This window comes from Nothoprocta perdicaria, unplaced genomic scaffold, assembly GCF_003342845.1.
Source record: "Nothoprocta perdicaria isolate Ctin4 unplaced genomic scaffold, notPer1 scaffold_6, whole genome shotgun sequence".
NCBI lineage: Eukaryota > Metazoa > Chordata > Aves > Tinamiformes > Tinamidae > Nothoprocta > Nothoprocta perdicaria.
In genome coordinates, this window is record NW_020455865.1 from 2,132,955 (window position 1) to 2,153,539 (window position 20,585).

At 48.9% G+C, this 20,585-nt stretch overlaps 1 protein-coding gene across 1 annotated transcript; it reads right to left on the reverse strand.

Annotated features, from left to right (window-relative positions):
* Positions 1–3,719: 3,719 nt before the first annotated feature.
* On the reverse strand, positions 3,720–10,115 carry TMEM250 (transmembrane protein 250). The gene is made up of 3 exons (XM_026049457.1): positions 10,072–10,115; positions 8,687–8,866; positions 3,720–6,687 (listed from the first exon to the last, which is right to left on the reverse strand). Exon 3 carries the CDS (start codon positions 6,552–6,554, stop codon positions 6,135–6,137), a length of 420 nt encoding a protein of 139 aa, XP_025905242.1. The 5' UTR covers positions 6,555–6,687; positions 8,687–8,866; positions 10,072–10,115; the 3' UTR covers positions 3,720–6,134.
* Between the last annotated feature and the right edge of the window lie 10,470 nt (positions 10,116–20,585).

Consider the following 20,585-nt stretch of genomic DNA (forward strand, 5'->3'; position numbering starts at 1 on the left):
CTTTGAGGCACGAAACTCATTTGCCCTTATTGTAGCGCGTCGCTATCGTGTTGTTCCTGATCATAAAAATTACCCCGTGTTTTGTCAGACCCAGGCACCACATTCATCCCTTCCCGAAGGCTTTCACAATGCGGGAATATAGGCACTGCTCAAACAAGCCCGGTGGAAACCGACCCCCTGCTAGTGCAAAGAAAAGCGYGTCCCACTGGCTTTGGACAGCCACATTTCAGAAGCACTTTGCTTAATGCCACGGCTGCAGTTCAAACCCGGCTAGCGCCGCTAAGCCTAGAATAGCAGCCTCCTTAAGCGTAGTAGGAGCTACTTTGGTACCCAGCCTTCGCAKGCACCCGGAGGAGCTCTTTGCATTGTGTCTTAATCAGTGCATAAAACGCTTTCAGGGAAACGCTGCCTTCTCCTGTTTATTTGTCACAACCGATGCTCCGGTGAACAGTAAATGGGAAATGTGTTGTCATGTCAGCACTAGCAGCCTGGTTCGTTAGGAAAGGCCAGAGCAAAAGAAGCTGCTGTGCAAGTCCCCCCGTAACTCACCCTCGGTCCTCAAAGCTCAGCATGGTACTCCAGTCCTGAAGGACAGAACTCTCCTAAACCAAACCTGTGAAAACAGAGAATATTCATTTATATAATTTGTAGCAATAAAGATCACATAATTACAAGGACATTCTATGACTAAATCCATGTATATTCAACAATTTCTACCTGTTCTGCTAAAAAAATCTCAGGCTGCCCAAAATGCAGTGCATTTTAACTGCGCGCATCGCGCCGCGCTCGCCCCGGCCCCGCCGCGTTGCACAATCCCACTTCATGTTTGCTTCAAGACAGCTTGCAGTCAGCAAAGGAGGAAGCAGCAATATCTCGATTGCACATAACTGCAAGCAAATGTGACTCCAAGAAACTATTAAGCAGTTTTCATTTGAAGTTTAAATGAAAAAAAAAAAAAGAATTTCCTTGGCTTGGAGCTTTGCATGAATTTCGAATTTTGAGCGGAATGCATCTAGGTAACACCAATGATGCAGCAAAACCGAGCTCTAGTGGCCGGGGCTCTGAGGGACGAAGCAGAGGTCCCAGCCTTTGCGGGTGCCAGGTCCCTGTCCTGTCCCTCATGGGGACAGGGACGTCCTTGCAGCCAAGGGGRCAGCAATGAGGCCACCAATGGCCTCGGCCATGTCTGGTAGAGTGACCGCAGGTGCCTTTGCCCAGCTGAAGACCAACCCCATCTCCCCTTGGGACCATCTCCATCTCCATTGCCCCTTGGGACCGTCTCCATCACCGCTCAGGTCCATCTCCCCTCGGGACGATCTCCATCCCCTCGGGACGATCTCCATCTCCTCTCTGGACCCTCTCCTCCACCTGGGCCAGACTGGGCCCCTCTTGCAGGGGGCTCTTTGCTGGATCAGCCCCCAGCTGACACCGCCTGTGCTGCACCCAGGGCAATTTATTCTTCAAACCATGGCTCTGTCGTAGGGACACAGAGATAAGACCCCTATGGAAAAACAAACAAACATAACCCAAAAAAAGCTCTTTGCCCATCTAAATTCTCCCCATTACTGAGCAAATGGTTTGCAACAACAAATTTATTGCACAGTGTCTCCTGTGCTCTTTTTTTTTTTGCAAAAGCCACAAACAGATTGTGATTTTCTCTAACGGATTGACCATCTGGGAAATTCTTCATGCAACTCCTTTCCTCACTGGGAGCAAATTACTCAGTGGGGAATTCCCAGCAGAGAGGAGAAGCTGAAGGGATGGGTGGTTCATTTAATTAGCATGCACAATCTTGACGACCTTACTCAGGCAAAACTCTCGCTAGGGCCAACGGGAGATTTATTTTCTTATAAGAACCAGCTAAGGAGTTTGGTATTTGTCTCTTGGTGTTTTATATGGTATTTTCCATGCAGGGGAAAGCTGCCTTTGGGGTGTGCGAGAGGCTCGGATTTACTACGGGCCTGGGGCTCCAAGGTGACAGGGCCCTCCCGGTGCACGGGCCAGGGGGGCGCAGGTGCCCGCTCCCACATTTAGGGGAAAATCCCTCATTTCGGAGCACGGGCTCCATAGCCAACTGACCGCATAGATTTTATGCAACACCAAGTCATTGCACCAGCCCCAGGTCTCTTCTCCGTGCTTTGTGTTTGCATCTTTTTTCTTTTTAGTTTTCCTTAATCTTCTAGAGGTTCTACCCAAAAMGCCATTCACACAAAGCATCATCCAAAGAGAAAAAGGCAAATTTATACTGCCCGAATGCAGCTCACCAAAGCTTGGGGGCTCCTTCCACCTCTGTTAACTCCGAACGCTCCTTAGGAAAAACAGGAACATGGATGAGCCTCAAATCGATCCGGCGCCGTCCCCACGTCCAGCCACGGCGCAGGGAGCGCGGGACAGAGCCCGAGCAGCCAGCCCTGCTCTGGCCCAAGCACGAGGCTGGCGGCTGCACGGACCCATCTCACGCTCAGCAACTTCCATTGGCTCGTTACAGGACAAAACTTTCCTTTGAACTGACATTTTCTGGGCATGACGGCTGCTTTGGAGCAGGAAGACAAAATTCATGTAGAAAGTTGGCAGGTGAAGAAAGGAGCGAGTCCCTCCTGCACCCCACCGCAGCTGAGCTGTCCAGCCTCCAGCAGCTCCAGCCTCGCCAAGCACCGCGGAGCAGGATAAAACCCGAAAGCAGACACTGGGCAGCGTTTATGGTGCTGCACATCATTGTGGGACTTTTCACATACAAACAACGGGAGCCAGAAAGGCCCTCATAGCAGGAATATTCCTCTTTATTCCCCACGGGGACGACAAGTCATCACAACTGGGCTCTAAAACAACGTATGGCTCTGCGGGACAGACGGATGGTACCAATTAATTGACACCTCAGCAGGAAGCAACAACTCAAGTCACTCGGACGTGTGTGACGGGTGACAGAGCCAACTTACTGGATCCAGAGATCAGGAAACAGAAACCCGCCCTGGAGTCCATGCCGTTCCAGGTAATTCTGGCCCAAAAGGCCCTTCCAGGAGGCCACCGAGGGGTTTTACTCACCTGGCGCTGATGCCCACAGCACAGCTGGCCCGCTCCTCCTCGGCCTTAACTCTTTGCACCGGTGCAGAGAGATGAAGAGGAGGAGCCAGGCTACCGGGTCAGAAATTCCGCAGCACCACACGACCAAATCGCTGCTTTTTCYTCATAAGCAATCAAGCCATCCACGTGTTAAAAAAAATAAGTTTAATGCAAGTGGCGTGTTTCATACAGAACGCAACAGGCACCCGAAACATCAGCTGTTTCACGTGGAAACACAAGAATTTCAGTGTTGTTCGTACACACGCAGGCCAAGGCAGCTTTGCCACCACTCACAAGGGTCATCCCCAATCCCAAGGGCAGGCGAAGCCGGAGCTCCGGGGTGGCTGAAGTGCCCAGGAAGCTTTGGAGCACGCCAGAGGCGCCGGGGAAGCTCTCCAAAGGGGCAGGCCAGAGTCTGCCTGGATCCCGGACGGACACATTCACCCCAATCGCTTTTCCAGCATTTCTCTTAATGACTCTTGGGGCCATTTTTAACCTGCCCACTCTATAACTGCAGTACGTAAAGCTCTAAAGTGGCAAGAAAGAAAAAGCCATGAAAAGGAACAAACCAGCTGCTCTCATTGTCCAGCGCGGAATCGGCACGGCAGAATGCTAAAAATGGATTTTTCAAAAGATTTTAAAGTTATGGCCTTCTTAACAATAAGACAGCAGAGTCGTAGCAGATGTTGGGGCCTGACCTGTCCCCTCAGGCAACGGTGGACCTGGAAAGAGCAACAAATCCTAAGGAAAATGAACTTCCCCAGGGGATACAGTCTGCAAGTACCTGCTTAATATGAAATATTTCTGGATTCTTAACTCTTGAAAAGATTCCCTGTTTTCTTATTTGTTCTATTCTGCCAAACTTGCTTCTATCCCAGCCCATTAAAAATGCCTTTTTTTTTTTTCAATTAAAAAAATGTATACAGGAAGAAAAAAGACACCTTATTCTTAGCACATATTTGATGTAACATTTATTCTGCCTCTCCCTCCTTCCMTCCATTGTGGTTTGGCTCCCCTTGGGCTTGTAAGAAACCTCTCAAATCTTAACTGCTTGAGAAAAATAATATTTTGGCAAAGTGATCTTAAATCTTAGGGAAAAAGAAGTTAAATTTAAAAACATTGGATTGAAATTCTGAATCATTACCCAGACTTTACTTATTTTGCAATCTCCTGGGAATGCTGTGAGTATTAATTAGCTCTTGCTGGAAAATGCTCTGAAAAGTGGCAGAGAGGTGCCAAGCATTGCTCTAGTCATGTAGATCTAATATGTTCGCATTATTACATCATAAACCCAATCATTTGATAATTAATTCCTCTTCCCTGCCAGCGTGACTTCAAAGGGACCTCGTTTCCCCTGCTACGCTGGGAGGATCTCACCGCCCGAGCACCACCAAGGATCCAAGTGCTAGTGAGGACCAAGAATGAGACTATTTTAAACTTCCTAAGGCCTCCAAGGCCTTCTCCTCAATTACTTAATTTTCCACTGATCTATCTGGAATTGCAGACTCAAGTAAAGATTCAAGGCGTTCTGACAGTCGGCATTTGGCAGTTTTTGTAGAAAAGAGGAAATTACTTTCCAGTGTCAAAGCAACTTTTCCTCTCCTCTTTTTGACTTGGTAGACACTTTGGGAATTGTTTGTTTGATGTGGTGAGGATATACAATTTTTCTTGGTATGCACGACTGAATCTGGATGCAGAAGAGTGACAGGAAGCCCGAGCAGTGAAGCGCCGCGAAGCGCCGCTGCAGGGGCTGCTAGCACCCAATAACCGAAGCACATTTGTATCTTGGATCAAACAAATCGTAACAAGAGTCATTATTCCTCCACAATTACCAACATCGGTGATTTCAGGGCAAAAAGAGGCCCTAACATTCTGAACAATATATGTATATATATATATATTTTTTTTTCAGCGCACAGTTCTTTAAAGTACCTGGGGAGAGGGACAATATTGCATTAAAAGAAAGGAGAATCAAGGAAAACTTTAGGAAAACTGAACTCCTTAGAAAGATTATGTAATTGACTGCAGAGGAACAGCCTGAGATCAAGATCAGTAAAAACCAAGCCTAATGCTTCACTCTCTCTCCCTGAGCCATTAGTAATGCTCTCTGATGACCCCGCTCCTATTCCTGGAAGGTAGGAGAGCTGGTGTTTTCTACAGTGCCAAGGAATACACACTGTCATTTCAGATTCTGCTCCGCTTGGAAGCTCTCCTAGGTAACAGAGTCTTATTAGAGCCCAGCAAGACCGAAGTAACTCTGGAAAAACAGGGACAAATCAATTCAGCAAAGAGTCAAAACCAAACGCCAAGATCCCCACGTCACAGAAATCCACAATGGGCTCCCCATCATCGCCAGGGCAAGAGGACTTGTTTGCTACGAGTGGGAATTTCAGCAGCACATGACACTGAGCTCGGCTCCCATCGCTCCCRCGGGCTGCTTCTGTTAGGGCAAAACTCAATTACTCAGCACTAATTGCCTGGAAAGGACAAAGCCATTCGGAGTTGTATAGCCACGTCAGAGCAAAGGGAATGATGCAGGGGCTACGATGCACGTCTTGCACAAATCCAGGGAAAAAAGTGGTTGAATTTGGCCCCATATTCTTCATAGAGGATATGYAAAATGCAAACGACATAGAAAAGGGAGGGCATTGGGAAGAGGGATACTGCTACATGCCTAAAGCATTGAGGAACGTTCTTAGAAAAAGTGTGAAGATGGGTTAAAAGGAGAGGGTGCAAAGTTATCCGGGTTCTAAGCTCTGGATAAATCACTGCCTTCTTCAAGCCCACTGGAATATAGGAGCTGCAGCAAGGTGGGCTCCTATGGACTGAAGGAAATTCCTATTAAGTTTCGCTGTGCAAAGAAAACAAACCACCCAATCGAGCGCTGCACTTTGATAACCAAAATGGCACCTAAWCCCTCAAAAATAATACAAATTCCAGAGACATGTCCATTGATTTATCAATAAAAAGTAGCACTGATAAATAAATTAATTTATATAAAAAAAGGAGAGGAGGATATTCACACATTTTGGGTTAGAAGAATCACCTTCTCTGCCCACATGCGCTGGTTTTATTTACATATCCACAAATACCATGAAACACCATCCCAGCCCCCCGACTAGCAGCATGGTCACGTGGATCCCGTAGATGAGCAGTTCATTCATGAGGCTGAAGTCTACGCGCCTTCGCCCCAGTAAGAGGAGGATGATGGAGAGTTTGTACTGGAAACGCAGAAAGATCCGGATGCCAAGGTACTGAAGGCAAAACAAGATAGAGAGTGCCACCCAGAGGATGGAGGTAAACAGGCTGCAGCTGAAGTACAGCAGGAAACGAATGAATCCGTACATCCATCGGGATTTGAGATAGATGTCAAAGTTGTTGTACTTGGTGCGCACCAAGTGAGTGGTTCTTACCGGGCCACAGGCCGAGTGCAGGCAGGTCGTGTGCGGGCCGTGGAAGGAGCGGACCCGCCGGGGAATGGGGATTACAGGCATCAGGCAGCCCGGCGCTCACCGAGTCCCAGCGCAGGATTTACAGGGCACATATCAAATGCCATCCGTTAACACGGAACTCATCCGACAGCCCAGGAGCGCTAGCTGGCTGCTGRATTTCCAGGAAGGAAGAGACCTGCAGGAAGGCAGAGATGGGAAACACATTTAAGTAGCACCAGTGGGGAGATACAGAAGAAGGGTGGACGCTCTACAGCTCAGTGGCTACTCACAGCTGCTTCACAGAACTCAACTCAACTCTCCTTACAAAACTATTTACCAGGAATATAGGTAGAAACACATTTTTTTCCCCATCCTCACTACACCAGAATCCAAAGAATGCCCTGTTAAAAACCAACTCCAGAGCTATTCACAACCTGCTAACYCATATACCATTAATGGAAGAAAAGCAAGAACTTCGTTCTAGAATTATCCCTACTAATTCAGAGGGCCTCCTCACTCAAACAGGAGACAGAGCTGCAAAAATCCAAGCGCTTTTGCAAAGGAATTCTACAGGCCAGACACGGTGGTGTTTCTAAACTGCTGCTCACTTCAAAACTTGGCAAAGCTTCACCAAATAAACTGAAAATAATGGAAGGTTTTGAAAGAACAATGAGGCAATAATGTTTTTCGCACTCCACGGGATGTACCTCCCCTGGCTCAGCTGAGTCTTGCAGTCTTGCAAGCATTGCATCCAAATGCAAAGAGTATTTCAAAGATATCTACCATTTTATTTCTCCCTTTGTGACCTACAGAGATAAATGAAGTATCTTGATCTTCTGGAGTGTTTAGGATTTATAATCTTAACATCCTTCCGCGTACCCATTGTTGTGATCTGACAGTGATGAGCAGCAGCCTGTTAGTTGCTCTCTGCTTCACCCCAGGCTTATAATGTGCCAAATTCCGGGAATTATGAAATGACAATACAGTCATCAGATAATGCCAGAAAMCAACAGGGACTTCCCCAGCCTCCTCGCACACCCGGCTGCTCAGACCTGGGCAGATCTTCCCTCTGCTAAGCAAGAAACACTACTGCTATTGAAACGTCCTGAGTATATTTTAACACTAACTTCAGTATTTTTGACTTTGTTACTACCTAAAGCTATTTACAGAGTAAACTATAAGGCTACAGGAAATTATATTTGAGTATCAAACACCTTTTCTGATACAATTTGTGTCCCTGAATAAGTCTTTTCACTGCTACCTGCCTCAACCTTTTTCAGTAACTGGAAATAACCATTCTGACCTCTTCTGTACGGCCCCAGATTCTAATTCCTTTTCTTCAGAATAGGAATTTTGTCTATGATCTGTTTGCTCTTTTCAAATCAGAAACTAATAAAAAGGAGCAGGAGTGAACTCACAATTAAGGACTATAAGAAACTGAGACCTGTTCTCAACTAACAAAGCTCCCTCTCACAAATTTGCATGCCTCTTTCTCAGCATTTCCTGTCTAAAAAGAGGAAATATTACGCAGTTCAGAAGAATAATATTTTTCAAGACATACAAAGTGGTTAGATACTAAACCAACACTACATGAAACCCAGACAGTTTTGCGTCTAAAGGTTGAGTCTGATCATGCTGGCCATGTACCAAGCAGTGTTGATCTTCAGAGTTATTTTAGGGGGAATAAATTGGTAAATTAAGCTAAAATTTATAGCCTGAATTTACAGCCTTTCACTTCTCATGCTACAGCCAGTCTGTACAACCTCTTTTAACAGAACAYGGAGATATGTTGTAACATATCTTATGTGTTATATATAACATATGTTATCACTATGTCTTGCATCCTCCTCTTGACCTGAGCAGCAGAGCACAAGCCCCACAGGTGAAGCTGCTTTGCCCACAAGCTGCAGTTTGCTGGGGCAAAAAAACCCCAAGACTCTGGCTTCAAACCTCTGCCTTTTTGTAATGAGGAGGGGTAATCCTGACAAGATCATTAACAGGTGAATGGGACAGAACTGCTCCAACAGCTCAGCCGAGGAGGCTTATCTTTGGCAACCAGCAGCAGATTGCTCCCTTTCAGTGTGCCTGTCATAAAAACAAACAGCCTTTGTAGGCTTATGCTCAGATACCAACACTGCAACAGCCACAAACACAGGGACATTGTGAGAATTTAAGGGAGAAATCTGAAATATTACATTTTTAATGGTGCTGCCATCCACTCAGCAGGTCGGTTTTCCGCTCTTTTTTCAGGATGCCACTTAATTCTTGTAATAACAGAAACGTGACGTTTTCCTGTGACACGCGGCCTTCTAGGAAGAGTGAAAGAGATTGCTAAGGTGCTTCATAGACTCACAACATTCTAGGCATGAGTTGATCTAAAGAATAAAATGAGAGATTACATTTCAATTTGCTAATTCTATTCACCATAAAGTTCAAACTTACAAGAATCCTTCCCAAGCATGAACTTCTAATCCCATTAAAATTTCAAAAGACAATCAAACATTCATACATTTTATGTTCAAACATACATTTACATTTTACTGATGCATGCCAGAAGCTCAGCTAGCTTGTACTCCATGCCATATACTAAGAGGTAAGGAAATAAAATACATATAAAGAACTCATGCCAGTCACTTACTTTAATTAGAGAACCTCCACTGCTCATTAAGGGGAAACAAACACAAGGGAGAGAGCACACACACAGCCAATGCTTTTAAAACAGAATACTTGATGGTCAGCCCCGAAATCTGCATATTGGCTCACAATGCCTAGAAACGGAGTTGGGCACCTGCTCCCAAAGGTCTTTTAGGCCTTTCTTTTTTGGAAGAACATTAGTGAGGATGAAGGCTGAATGGGGCCTGTTTTAGACCCGGCCCTACAGATCCCCGCGCGCTGCTCTCACACGGAGCATCGCGGGCCCCTTAACGAGGGTCTCGTGGGGGAGCCAGGTTCATTTTTGGCAGGTTTCCGCCTCCTCTGCTCTGCACGTGTCCCGCAGGAYGGGAAGGCTGCCCAAGGGCCTTCCCTCCCGCCCGGCACAGCACACGGATAACTGGTGGTGCAGGGAGGACACGGCGGCGGCGGCAACGCTGGGGCACAACGCGGCCCGGAGCCCCCGGGAGGGCCACGCCAGGCAGAGCGGAGCGCGGATGGAGCAGAACGGGCAGCAGCGGGAGGAGGGGAAGCTCCAAGCCCTCCGRCATCCCACAGACCCTAAAACGCTGCGCGGCCCGCGGGAGCGGGGCAGGACGCGGGGAGCACGGAGGCCGCCCGGGACAAGGCCCGGCTGCCGTGGCCGGGCCTGGCGGACGGTACCGTCACCGCTGCTACCCGGCACGGCAGGGCGGGATGCAGGGAGATGCCCCCGAAAATAATAAAAAATAGGGACTCAGGGACGTGTTGTGAAGCGCTACTGATGTCCCGGTAACGGGACAAGCCCCAGGGCTGCGCTGAGCCCGGATCGACGCGGACACCGGGACGGACCGGGCCTGGAGGCCCCGGAAGCGCTGGGACACGGAGGCCCCGGGATACCGGGGCTGCGCTCAGGCGAGGCCCGGCCGCCCCCGCTCCCCGCACTCACCGTGGCGCCCATGGCCCCCGGCGGCCGCCGAGCCGGGCGCGCCGGGCCCGGGCGGATGGAGGGCCCGGGCCTGCGGGCGGGCGCCGCAACGCGCATGCGCGGGACCGGCGGCGCTCCCGTGGCGGCGGCGGCAGCGGCGCAGGGAGCGGCCGCCGCGGCGCACGCTGATGGCGTCATCGCGCAGCGCCGCCCCCCGGCGGGCGGAAGCGGGAGGGAAGAGGGCGCGTTGCTAGGCGACGCGCGGGTTCCATCATGGCGGCGCGGCCTGGCCGCCATGGCGGGTGTCGCCCGMGCGGCCATTGCCGCCGTTCGTGGCCTCCCGTGGGCAGCACCGAGCGCGGGGATTTCAGCCACCCCATCCCGCACCAGTGCGGCAAGCCGAGCCCCATGGTGCTGCACAATGTGGGGCGACAAACCCAGAGATGGTGAACGGGTTGTAAACTGCCCCGAGGAGGCAAAGATGCCTGGAGGTGACGAGTCACTCGGACCCGGCGCGGCCTGGCTCCCATGGACCCCAGTTCATGTATAAAAAAGGAAGAAAAATCAGAAGTGATACAAAAGGGGAAGAAAAAATAAAAAAGAAATGATCAAAACCGCCTTCCTGTCATTCTCTCTTAGCTTTGATTAACAGTTACTTTCCCTCATGGCAGGAATACAAAGTTATCGCCCCCTACCCCACTTGCCACAGTGAAAAAATAATATTAAAAAATAATACTAAATGACAGCTGCAGGCAGGGCAGTTATTCAATATTTTCACGCATGCGTGGCGCGGAGCCAACAAACAACTGCAATTTCTTAGGTCTAGAGAGACAAAACTCCCCAAYGGCAGCATTCCCTCTTCCACCTGAAATACTTTAGCACTTTGCTGCAAAAAAGGGCAAAAATAAATAAATACCCTGTTCTCTGGTTGGCCGTGAACTGCAGCCGTGACATTGGGAGGGAGAGGAGCCCTAAGGGCCCCGTGTCGGCAGGGAAGCCGCCCACGCGCCCGCCGTGCGTTTCTCTCCCCTGCTAATTTTGCTAAAGACACAACTCATATTCCTGTTGATTGAACAGTTCTGTGCTGACAGCGTGGAGGATTTGTGGCGAAACTTATCATCAGCCCGGAGAGCGGGCCATTAGTACTCGTCACAGCAGCCRGCGAGGGCTGCTGTGTTTTATGGCGCGCTTCGAAGACAAACATGCACATTTATATGTCACTTGTTGCAATGTAAATGCTAACTTGTACTTCTTTCAAAACTTTTAATGAATTGTATGCATTTCAGGAGATTTATGGCATAAACCGAGTGGCTCAAAATATTGCTTTAAACGTATTTGTCACTTTGGCAAGAGAATAAAAAAAATCTGGAAGATATTGCATTTAGAAATAAATCATAAATATATGCATCTTAAAAGAGTTTATTTTGGTCATTAATAGTTGATGGGCCCCCCAGTGCAGGATTTAAAGTTAAATTATGCAAAATCAAAAACAAACCTTATAATACTTAATCAAACATGCATAAAACTGTCAGGGCCAAATAAATTCTCTCAATTAACTTGCTTCAGATTGTGATTGCATTTACTAATTTAATCAACACTAGAATAATTTGGAGACGGGGTAATGATGAATTACTATGGTGCTGCACATGAGGGGATGCTAAGGTGATGTGTTGAGACAAGAACACAAGAAATGCTTCCCAAGCTGGGGGCGAAAAATTAACAGCTGAGTTGTCACAATCATTTTATAATGGAAACATATATTTTTATTCCCAWTTGGGTGGCTAGGGAAGGGTTTGGAGATTTTTCCCGCTGCAGAATTGGAATGCAGGTCATGGAGAGAGCTTGTTTGGATGCATGACTTTCATCTTAACCCATGTAGTAACCATCTCATTTCAATACGGCATGAATTAAAAAGTGAAACAGTTCTCTGCTGGGGAATACTCTGCATTTGTTTGTTTGTTTGTTTGTTTCACTGATTTTGTGGGATTGCAAATTCCAATCCTGTGTTCTGGCACCGATTCACACTTTGGCCTTAGTCCTTGAGGCTGAAGTCAGCGTAACGAGTCTGTAATATCCAGATGTTCTTTGGTTCAATCCTTTTGTACTTAGGATGGGTCTGCACTCACAGTGAACGGGCCKGACCCCTGTTAGATGGATAAAGCTTTCAATACCGATCCCTGCAAAGAGTTAAACATCTGATTTTGGTAGGTGAAGGCAGRGTCTTACAGATGGCTGTTTGGGGAGGCTCTTGCTTACAGGCTCAGGTGAAGGAAGCTATGAGGTATCTAGCCCTCTGAAATACCACATCTGTGAAAAACAGACTTCATTAAGTCTTTAACCTTTCTGCATTTGTTTCAGAAGAAATAAAAATGCTCACATAGCTGTTATGGGAATTAAGGCATTATTGCAAGACTAACTTTTCCTTGCTTCCTCTCTCTCACCAACATGCAGCTTCCAGAGGCTAACTTACCATTTTTGCCATCTCGCTTGGGATGGGTTTGCACTTTATAAATGTACAGCCCCTAGCACTACTTGGGCACTAGCAGAAATCAATAAATAACACATATATGTGCTGAAAAAAAATATATCCAGAAAAGTAGCTAACAAGGTTCTTTCAGTGAACCAGAAACACCTACTAGAACAGTAACTCTGCAGCCATATAGGAAGCCATAATTCTAAAGCTCTTAAAGATAATAAATTTAATAACATGCTATTTTCAAAGTGGCTACCACTAGTATCCAAAACACCGTTCAAACCCAACAGAGGCCTGTGCAACATCCATTGGGTTTTGCAGAGCCACAGTTTATAAAGCTGAATTACAACAAATTGAGCAATTAATTCTTACCTATTTCTTTTAAGGAGATTTAGGGTCAAGTCTGGGTCTTAAATTTTCAATGTAATTAATCCTCTCTGCAAATCTAAAATGTAAAAGCCCGTGAGATAATTTTTCATTATTATTTCTTTCCAAACCTCATCTCTTAGCTTAAAGGTCAGTTCTAATCAGTAGGAAGAGATGTGCATGGGGTAAATAATACAATGCAGTAAATAAGTCCAATTAAATATATATGTTATATATATATACACACAAGCAATGTCGCTGCACATGTGGGCACAGCAGCACGGACACAGCTGGCAGGGCTGCAGCACAGCCAGAGTGGACTGTGTTTTTCCTGCTGCTCCTGTAAYGCTTCTCTATTTTAAATTTCTCTATTTTAAATTAAATCTCTATTTTAAATGGGGCTTGTGCAGTAGAAGAGCAGTGTGCAGTTCCTAAAGTAATAAATGATCTGGGGTTAGTGCAAGGCGAGAGGGAGAGGTCTGCAGGATTTGCTCTGCGTGGCACAGCAGGGTGTTTCCCGACCTGCTCCATATTTCTGGAGTTCCACCAGGGAAGCCGCTTGCCGGGATGCGGTGCCATGGCAGCGCTTTCGGCACTAGGGGGTTCAGTGCATCACGAATCCRCCGCGCTGCGCTCAAAACACAGGCGGGATCTTGCCAAGCAGCTTCCCATAAGGTTGTTAAAAAAAGAAAAAAACAGGGGAAAAAATTAGGAGAATAAATGCCACCGTGAAGCCTGCAGCGGGGCATATTGTGTCTCCAATGCAGGTGGTGGGAGCTGCACCCAAGCACCGGTGCCGTGGGCTGGAAGGAGCCACCAGGGCCGTGGGGACCAGGCCGGCCCGTGGGCGCCGTGCGGCGTCACCCCGCGGGGCTCCTGTCCGGGGATGCCAGGCCGGGATGCTCCGGCGGACGTGCCGGGGAGAGGGAACAGGGCTGGGGGAGGGCAGGAGCTGCRGAGAGAGCCCTGGCACCCGCACGTCCCCGCGCTGCTCGTGCGCACAGTTCCTAGCGCCACGAGCAGGGTGGCATCACGTCAGCRTCGCTTCAGCAGCCAAGTCTGGAGACACAAAAGCGACCACAGAAGGAAGCAGAGGAGCTATAGGATGAAACGTCCACAGACGCATCCACGTGTAATAGCAGTGTCTGTTTGCACGCCAAGGGAAAGCCCTTGCGCTCCCTTCGAGCTGCTTTCTCCATGGATCTGGGCACTATCCCCCTTTCCCTAGTTACATGCAAACTGGGGAATGCAGCAGTGCTGCACCTCTGCCAACCAGGAATATCATCCTATCAATGTAGGGAGTGGGGAAATACCTCCCTGAAAAAATCCTGCAAAACCTGCAAAAATCAGCACCGTGAGGGAGCATGAACCAGAAAAGCTCCCTGGAATGAGCATGCCGTTTCCCCAGTCTCGGGTTCCCCATAACTTCCCGATCCTCCCGAAACTCTGCAGCATTTTGCCATCAAGAGCAGGGAGGAGACAAAACCCCGACAGCCTCATCAATCACTGCCGGGCTCCAGCTCCAATTAGCAAGTTCTATTATCTTAAGACTGACACTTGTAGCGCGGAGCAAAGCACGGTGCACCTCATATTCTAATACTGCCTGGAAAAAAAAGGGAAGGCTTGAATTGCATTAGCATTGCATTAGATTCCCATGACTTTTTATATCAGCACTTGTGAGTTATTTATGAATTCATTTATTTACAAGGACAGCCCTTTCTGCATTCAGTTGCCATGGTTGCTTTAAGTCCTGTATCCTATTAATTCTAGATGTTATGAAATAAATATAGATCAGACAATCATTGTGTGCCGGGCTTTTTTATTATTCTTATTTTGCAGTTTGATTCCTTGTGCCCTGGCCAGGAAGCYTTCATGGCTGGCCTCTTGGTGGAGCATCCGCTTTTGGGGCAATTTGCAGAGCTTTTCCCCACTTTCTGCCCCAGAAATACACTCAGGCTGGGTGAAATGCAGTGAAATGGGGYGAGCTTCGTGGTGGCTGGAAGAGCCCTCAGGTCTCACCAGTGCCCAGGGCTCGGGGACTTGTCCTGGAGCAGGAGCCAGTGGCTGCAAGTGTTTTGTAATAGAATTCTGCCAGAAAATTAAATCAATTACCCAGTCTAATAAAGCACTCAAGGTTTTTAATTAAACTAAGTTTTAATTAGAGCAGCATGGGCCTGCGCTCCTTTGGTATTCTGCAGCAGCCCCCAGAGAATGGCGACTCCTTTCTGTAATTTCCAGGGGCCGGATCAATCACTGGCGGCACAAAAACCGGGGAACTGGGTTGGGTTTAAGGAAGGAAGCGCCGGGTGCCAGCCTGGCAGCTCAAGAGGGGCAAGGCCACAGGGGCAACCTGGGCAGGGGGAGATGAACATGTGGCTAAAACAATGCAATAACAGGGAAAATAAAAGATATTCCAGGGAAAATTCCCAAGCTGCAGGGCTGGCAATGCAGCCTCAGCACCTGCAAAGGGCTCAGCCCTTTGCATGGACTGGTGTTGGGTGCCCAAATGTAGGAATTTGGGATGTCCTCAGGGTCAGGCCAGAGGTGGCAATTTCTCCTCCTCCAGAAAGACATCCCGGTCACTGGGCAGGATTGCCCTGGCTCGGGAAGCAGTCAGCAATGCTGAGCAAAAGGCAGGACCTTCAACCTGCACATCTGGTAAGTGGCCCCAGGATGTTCTGCCTCTATTTTAGTCTCGTTTCGTACACAATATGCCCAAAACATGCTTTATTTCTTAAGGAGATAAAGATCTTTATGTAACCCATTTTTCCYTAACGCTAAGTCCTTTGTCAGGATTAAAGAATCCCAAAACATCTGTAGGTGCTTGGGCGGCAGATGCATGGGGAAAGCAGCCTAAAATAACATGGGATATTACCTACTAAATGAGATACTTAAAAAAATAAAATAAAAGGAGCAGGGCTGCCTCGAGGATATCCAGGTGCCAAGAGCAGTGGCTCCTGGGGCAGCCTATAACATCCTGCAGCTGAGGAACAACATATTTAAAGTTTTTCCAAATTGAAAACCCACCCACAAGCCTACAAGGGGCTTGCAGAGGCATGAGGGGTTTCTTTATGGCAGTGGCTTCTTGTCCCTTCTGATATTTGGACAGTTCTACGTGTGTCCCTTGGCTTTAATAGCTTGGCACGGATGGRTGGAGCCTGCAAGGCACAGAGGGAAGGATGCGACCACACGGCAGCTGCTCTCCCAATGTCCTTGCCAATATCCCGGAGCAGAGCTGGTCCGGGTGGGAGTCGGCAGGGATAACGGGCACGGAGCCACAAGGGCCCATCCGTCCTGGCCGCGGCTCCCTCCCGGCAGCGCCCAAGGCCATTAGTGTGATTACTGGAGGTCGTGAAGTTCAAACCAAAATGTCAATTCTCATTTGGAAGAATGGTCCCATTTTAGGAGCAGAGGGAATCTTTTTCCCTCACGCAAGGAGCCCCCAACACTGAAATCATTGCTCCCCGAAGACTTGCAAATTCCTGGCCAGCCAAAGGTGCCAATAGCCGCTTGAGCCAATAAAAAGATTAACAAGGGTCAGCGGGGCTCTCCCTTCCCGCACGCCAAGGCTCTGGGGCCTATTTTGAAGATATTAAGCACTGCCTTTTCCTTCTGCACGTTCAGCAGAGGCTTTGGGGGCCGTATGGATTTATCGACAAGGCTCTGCCATCAATCGTACCTGCCGAGTGCCAGGCTGGAGTCACCGAGGGTCACAGCAGTGGGGAGCGTTGAGCCGGAGAAGTTTTAAAGGGGGATGGAAAGAAGGCAGAGTAGGGAACGAGCAGCCGTGATGCTCTGTGCACCAGGGCAAGGGCCCGGCTGCCTTTGGCCACTGATTCAGGGGTCCAGGGCACCCCCATGCTTGCTCCTGTTAACGGCTCCTGTCCCCATCTGCATCCTGGGGACCCCGTGGAGGTGCGAGCAGGGATTCTCCGAGGGCATCCTGCTCATCACAGTGTGCCTTGTTTTTAGGGTGGTTTTAGTTTTTTTTTTTTTTTTTTCTCTCCTTCTGTGTCATCACATTAAATAATTAAGTCCATTCCATCTTTACCTACTGACAATGTGGTGCTTAATTAAGTGGTTTAATTAGAAGCTGGCAGCTTTAATTAAGTTTAGGGCTGTGGAGGTGGCGGGCAGCCTCCAGGCGAGCATCACGGGCTGCCAGGAAGAAGAGACCTTCCTTGGAGCCACCAATTCCATCCCACCCCATCCCGTGCCGCTGCAATGGGTACGGAGGGGAAGGCTGCGACAGGTTCAGGATCCACATCTGCCATTCCAGACCATTCCAGGGCTGTCGGGAAGATGTATTGCTTTTTAATAATGTAAATATGTAAATATTACCAYGGTGCCATTAATCCTCGTTGCCTCAACATGATACCACTCTTAAGAACAAATGTAATGAGATATTATTAATRTGCAAAGTAATAGTGCATTAAGCTGCTAACACCGATAAATTGCAGAGCTGAGCACAAAGTGAGAAGTTCCCAGCGGAGCGTCCTGCTCCCCTCTTAGCCCTGAAACCCTCCTCATCCTCCTCACGAGTGGGACAAGCAGCATTTCAGCATCACACACGCTTCAGGAGACCCTCACATCGTCCCCTGCCGAGTCTAGCACCCAGGCATCGGGCTGAAGAGCAACCTAGGCAAGAATCCAGCTAGGGTTTATGCAAAAATTAACCTGTTGCCCTTATTTTGACCCAGGTAATTCCATTTAATTTGGTAATCTGGCTCCTATATCATTAGAGGGTCCTCCTGGGGGAGGATCAGAGCATCTCTTCCTTGGCCAAAGAGCAGAGATCATTGTTAACACTCAGGCTGCTCAATAGAGTGGAAAGACTTTGTGCTATTGACAGCGCTGCTGGTTTTCACCCAATTGGTGAATGGGAATTGCCAAATTAATCTCTCATTAAATCTGAAATGAATCCTCAATTTCATGATTAATGAACCTCAGAACCACAGATTTACCCAGGCAAAGTAATTTGAGAAATTTCATACAGTAGATGCGTGCAGATACTCATGACCGTGTGCAAGGAAAGGAACATTGAGAAGACATTGAGTTATCTCATGGAAGGGCTGATTAAACCATGCCAGCCTGATGCACACGAGGCTTTAGGCCAACCAGAATATCTGAAATATTTGCCTGGGCTGTTTTCCATCCCTGTCTTCCACCTCTCACCCACTCTCTCTCAGCCTGGCACTCCCAGTTCTGCTCTTTCCCAGCTAACTGGAGGAGTCGGTTGGCGCTCCCTGTGCACGAAGCATTTTTCCCTTTGCAGATCGCGAACCTTCCTTCCCTTTCAGGGCTTCTTTTATGCATCACCACTTTAGGAGCCCCTATTGTCCTGGAAATCTGTTTGCCACATGTTAGCCGGAGCTCATCTGCTAAGATCCTTGGTTAAATATTCATGGGCAGGTAGCTATTAAACGAGGGGCGAGAACTCAGGTTACACAGCGGAGATGAGGAGAAGGCTGCGCTGGCAGAGGCGACCGACCTGATATCAAGTTAAAAAACCCAAGTGGAAACGACTTACCCCAYGCAAGCACAGAGCAGCAGGGGAAAAAATCCCAGTTGCACCATGCTGTGCAAGTGCRTGCGTGGGTGTCCTTGCACGAACACAGGCTCCACGCACGTGTGCCTGGCCAAGGAGAGSGGTTTTCTATGGAATAGTGTGGCATGGGGAGCGAGGAGGCGACGCTGGGATGGGGTGCAGAGACCACCCAGCAGCATCGCTATCAGCTCGCACGGGACCGGGAGGGCAAAAGGACAGGGGAGCGGGAGCGCGTCCCGGGTGTCGGGTGACCGGTTACCTGAGCCCGGCCGCAAGGCGACGTTCCCATGAATAGCGCGCGGCGGCTCGCGCGGGCCGACGTGCCGAGCGGCTGAATTATGCAGGGCACCGAGCAGATGGCATCGCCGCCGTAACCTGAGCGGCCGCGCGAGACAAAATGCAAAGCCCAGCAATTAACCTTTCCAAAGGTTTCCTCTTGTCCCGGGGATTAAAGCTCCTCCAACCCCCCTGCGCTCCACTCCTGCCCGAAAGGGAGGCGTAATCCCCCAAATAAATAAGGGAACGAGGCTCAGGTGCCTCTCGCGCTGCCTCCACCTTGTACCAGCAGGGCTGGAGTTGTCCCTGTTGGCTGGGGACAGCAGAGCCACCCCGGGGCATGGATGGCAGGACCAGCCCAAGGCCACCGAGGTGCCAGGACTGCTCACACTCACACCAGCCATGCGACAGACAGCCCGGGAGCCCGTCACTGCTCCGAGCTGACACCATCCTGCTACTGTCCTTGCAGAGGAGGCCTTGGCTCCAGAGGGTGCCCGGGGTCCCTTTGGGATGCAGGCTTTATTTCCATGCCCAAGCTTCGCCACTGTGTTTTTCCCAGTGGCTGCCCTCCAGAAGCCTTGGCCAGGGTTGATTTACAGGAGGAGAATCAAAAGAGATTTATTTATTCTTTTAGCTGAAAACAATAATTTGTTTTTTTCCTCTTAGACTGAAGATCGCACTGCTCCCACTGGATGGACTGAATGCAGGGAAAACCAGAGAAAATCCATGTTCCCCTTCCCTCTCACTCCACATTCCACCTTTCTAGCAACATGGTGACCACTCAGTATGGGCAAGAACACGCGCACGTGCAAGACTTGATCATCTAGAAGGAAAAATGTGCATCCTGTGCCAGGCTCTCACCTTGGTGCATGACAAAAACTATTATTTTAACTATGATACTTAATCCTCATCATAATTAAACTGATYAATTCACGACAATGGAGTCTATATTGCCTAATACTTTTAATTAACAAAGTGTTGTACACAGACTGGCAAAGCATTACTGGCACGCTGCCTATGCAATACACTTAATTCTATAATAAATTATTAGCTCGGAGGACTAAGATACAYTGCACCTTGGAAGAGACTGTCAGGAGAGAAGTACTTCTGATTCCTGGTCACTGGTCAAATCATCATCACGGAGCGGAAAAGCTGTCAGATCCCTTCCTGTGTCCTGTGGTGCTCTGCGTTTGGGAGAGAGCCTGGCTGACGTGGGGCCTCGGTGCTGCTGCAGGCAGCAATTCTGCTGGAGCAGAGCCTGCTCCAGAGCCCGGAGAAAGCCAGGACCACCTCTCATTTGCCCCTTGGGAATGCTGCCTATAGAAATGCCCCATGCTGCCTTCTTCAGGGCTCATCCCTGCTGGAGGAGGGACAAATCTCTGAGCAATCRCAGCCCTGCTCTAGTGCCTCTGTAGGCAAAATGCCCCAAACTGGCACCATGAAGCATCTGTGATGTCCCTTTGGTCCTGGCACCGCAGGGCAGCGCACACGGGACCCACGGCAGAGAGGCAAGGACAGGGGGGACTGATGCTTTTATGGATGCTCGTTAGGCCCAAGAAGGAAACGGCACCTTGTAAAGTAAGGCTGGGAAGGTTAATGCAGCGATCCTATGTTTTCCCAGGTTTCCTCCAAATTAGTTAAGAGACAAATCCCCTGGGGCCACGTGCAAAGCCAGCCTCATTCCAGCAACTTTTATTGGATCACAGATGAGCAGCCCCGCGGTCAGAGGTCACCAGTGTTGCTTTAAGACACACACTGGGGTCAAGCTAATTAGTGCAGGGATCACTGCGGGGCTTTTCCCTTTCCTCTTTGTTGCCAGTTCTCAGTAACCCCACTCGCTGCCACCACTTGTTCGCAGGTGTCCGTGCTGTT

Excerpts from the sequence above, each read along its gene's own strand:
- TMEM250 (XM_026049457.1), bottom strand. The coding sequence starts at position 6,554 with ATGCCTGTAATCCCCATTCCCCGGCGGGTCCGCTCCTTCCACGGCCCG.